At 41.4% G+C, this 2,500-nt stretch overlaps 1 protein-coding gene across 1 annotated transcript in view; it reads left to right on the top strand.

Annotated features, from left to right (window-relative positions):
• Positions 1 to 2,500, top strand: part of cacna1g (calcium channel, voltage-dependent, T type, alpha 1G subunit) — a gene marked incomplete at both ends in the record, with an annotated part of 368,718 nt that overhangs the window by 220,408 nt on the left and 145,810 nt on the right. Inside the window, 1 exon segment of the mRNA XM_083635743.1 lies at positions 593 to 778. Coding sequence (XP_083491869.1) covers positions 593 to 778 — 186 coding nt within the window.

The raw sequence follows: 2,500 nt of genomic DNA, 5'->3' as shown, positions 1-2,500 counted from the left end.
GAGTTAATGATCATAACAGCGTGGTGCTTAGTCCATCCGAGACAAAAAGGCTGATGTCTCAATTGCAATTTATGATACGAGCAATGCTAGTATAGGAGGAATACTGCCACTGAGAAAAATCCATGTGGTGCCTCCCTAAATGGTGTACAATATTGAATCATTCATTAATGGCATGTTATTGAATCTGTTAATTATGTATGTATTTATCATAGCTGTTAAATGACTAGAAAATAAACCAATGATGTGATTGTGTTCGTTAACAATTTCTAAGAGATTTAACTACTTCAGTATTTATAAATTACTTTCAAATGAATTGTAAAACATAAATAAGCATGCTGCTTTTGTTAATTCATCGCGATAATGGTGATAATGATAATAATAAAAGATGGGTGATCATCGACAGTCTCTCTAACCACTTTAGGCCTAAGAGAGAAACTACTGTATACCTTACAGTAGTTACACCTGGGATTTCTTACACCATGCATGTGTGTGTGTGTGTGTGTGTGTGTGTGTGTGTGTGTGTGTGTGCGTGTGTGCGTGTGTGCGTGCGTGTGTGTGTGTGTGTGTGTGTGTGTGTGCGTGTGTGTGTCAGTGTGTGGGAGATCGTGGGCCAGCAGGGCGGCGGTCTCTCTGTGCTCAGGACCTTCAGGCTGATGCGCGTGCTGAAGCTGGTGCGCTTCATGCCTGCCCTGCAGAGGCAGCTGGTGGTGCTGATGAAGACCATGGACAACGTGGCCACCTTCTGCATGCTGCTCATGCTCTTCATCTTCATTTTCAGGTAGGAAGGACTCAAAGCACTCTCCTGGCTGTCAGGTATACTGTAGGTGCACACAGCAAGGACTCAAAGCACTCTCCTGGCTGTCAGGTATACTGTAGGTGCACACAGCAAGGACTCAAAGCACTCTCCTGGCTGTCAGGTATACTGTAGGTGCACACAGCAAGGACTCAAGGCACTCTCGTGGTTGTTGACGGCCATTGTTGCAGGGGACAGACTTGTGATGGTCTGTCTAACCCTTAGAGAAGTGGTTCTCAAACTTGTTTGGCTTCAGTACCCCCTTTTCTGAATCCAAGTAAGTCTTTCTCCTTCTCTCTCGCAAAGTTCTTAAATCCACTGTGTGAAAAACAGCCATATCAACACGTCCAGTAGTCCAGGATTGATTTTTTTATTGTCTTTTTCTTTTTCTTTTATTATTTTTTTACTAGAAAATGCTGCCAATGGGGTTGGAAAATTTCACTTCACCTGATCGGCGAATTTTCTTGAAATGAATAATAATATCGAATAATAACATAATAATACAAATAAAACAGCACTCATATTAAGATAATGTCTCTCAATGCGAGAAAAGTCTCAAGAAAAGTGTAATGGTCTCCCCGCGTTGGCAGATTTTTCACCAGTTTAAAGAAAAACAACACTTTTTAAGACTCGACTGATTTAATGACTTGTTCAGATGGAGATTCAATCAGTGAAGTACAGACAGTACTGGCTGAGCACCAACATGGCATTTCAAGTCTACAGTACTTGACACACAGCTCTCCAATTATAGTCGTAGGATTGGATACAGGTGGTGTATGCTGGTGGTATTTCATCTCTTAAAGTAACTATCCTGTTTCAAAAATGTAACGAGTAGAACGTACAGATATTTGTGTTAAAATGTAGGGAGTAAAAGTAAAAGAGTTGTGAGAAAAATAAATACTCCGTAATGCCATGATCAGACTACACAATATTTTTTGTCGTTCACGATGTCACCATGTCAGACGAGGCCATCATACTGCCATCCATTCGTGACATGTCTTGGTCGGGAGACTGGCCACACTACAAGTGTATTCTCGCTTAACACCGACAGAGCATCGTATGCCACCGTCATCACGTCGTCTGCTGTCGTCAGCGAGTTCACAGGTCGTCAGGGAGGCAGACCTGTGAACGAAATCTCCCAGCATGCATTGAGGCCAATACATTGACAAGAAATAGCAACCAAATCAGCCTAAATAGGCTAAAGTGGTAGATAGAAATAATGTTTATGTTAGCACAACATGCAATTGTAGAACATTTCAATATTGGACAAAATAAAACATTGAAATCAAAACACAACCCTATGTGAAACATGTATGTAATCCAGGTGCTATATATATCCCTCGCAGAATTAACGTTATTTGGATGAGTGACAGCCTCTACTGTGATGCACTGTGATGTCCGCTCCAGCCTCCAATAAGACTTGGCTTACTTCATATGCACGCCCACTATTTTCTTGCCAGCTGCTGCGAGATGAGAAGGAAGAGAAACGAGTATGCAGCCGACTCTGCTGAGCTCATGTTATTTGTAGTGAGCAATGCCCATTGCCCAGGCGTTTAAACGCAAATCAAGTTCAAGTTCAAGTTCAAGTTCAAGTTTATTAGTGTCCCAAAGGGCAAATTGAGTTGCAGCATATAGACATACAAATAAGAACATTGACAAGAAACAACACAAGTAGCATGTTATGTTACATGCCTATAGTTAAAAATA

Source organism: Poromitra crassiceps (genome assembly GCF_964638095.1).
Source record: "Poromitra crassiceps genome assembly, chromosome: 4".
NCBI lineage: Eukaryota > Metazoa > Chordata > Actinopteri > Beryciformes > Melamphaidae > Poromitra > Poromitra crassiceps.
This window is presented reverse-complemented; position numbering and strand designations above follow the sequence as displayed.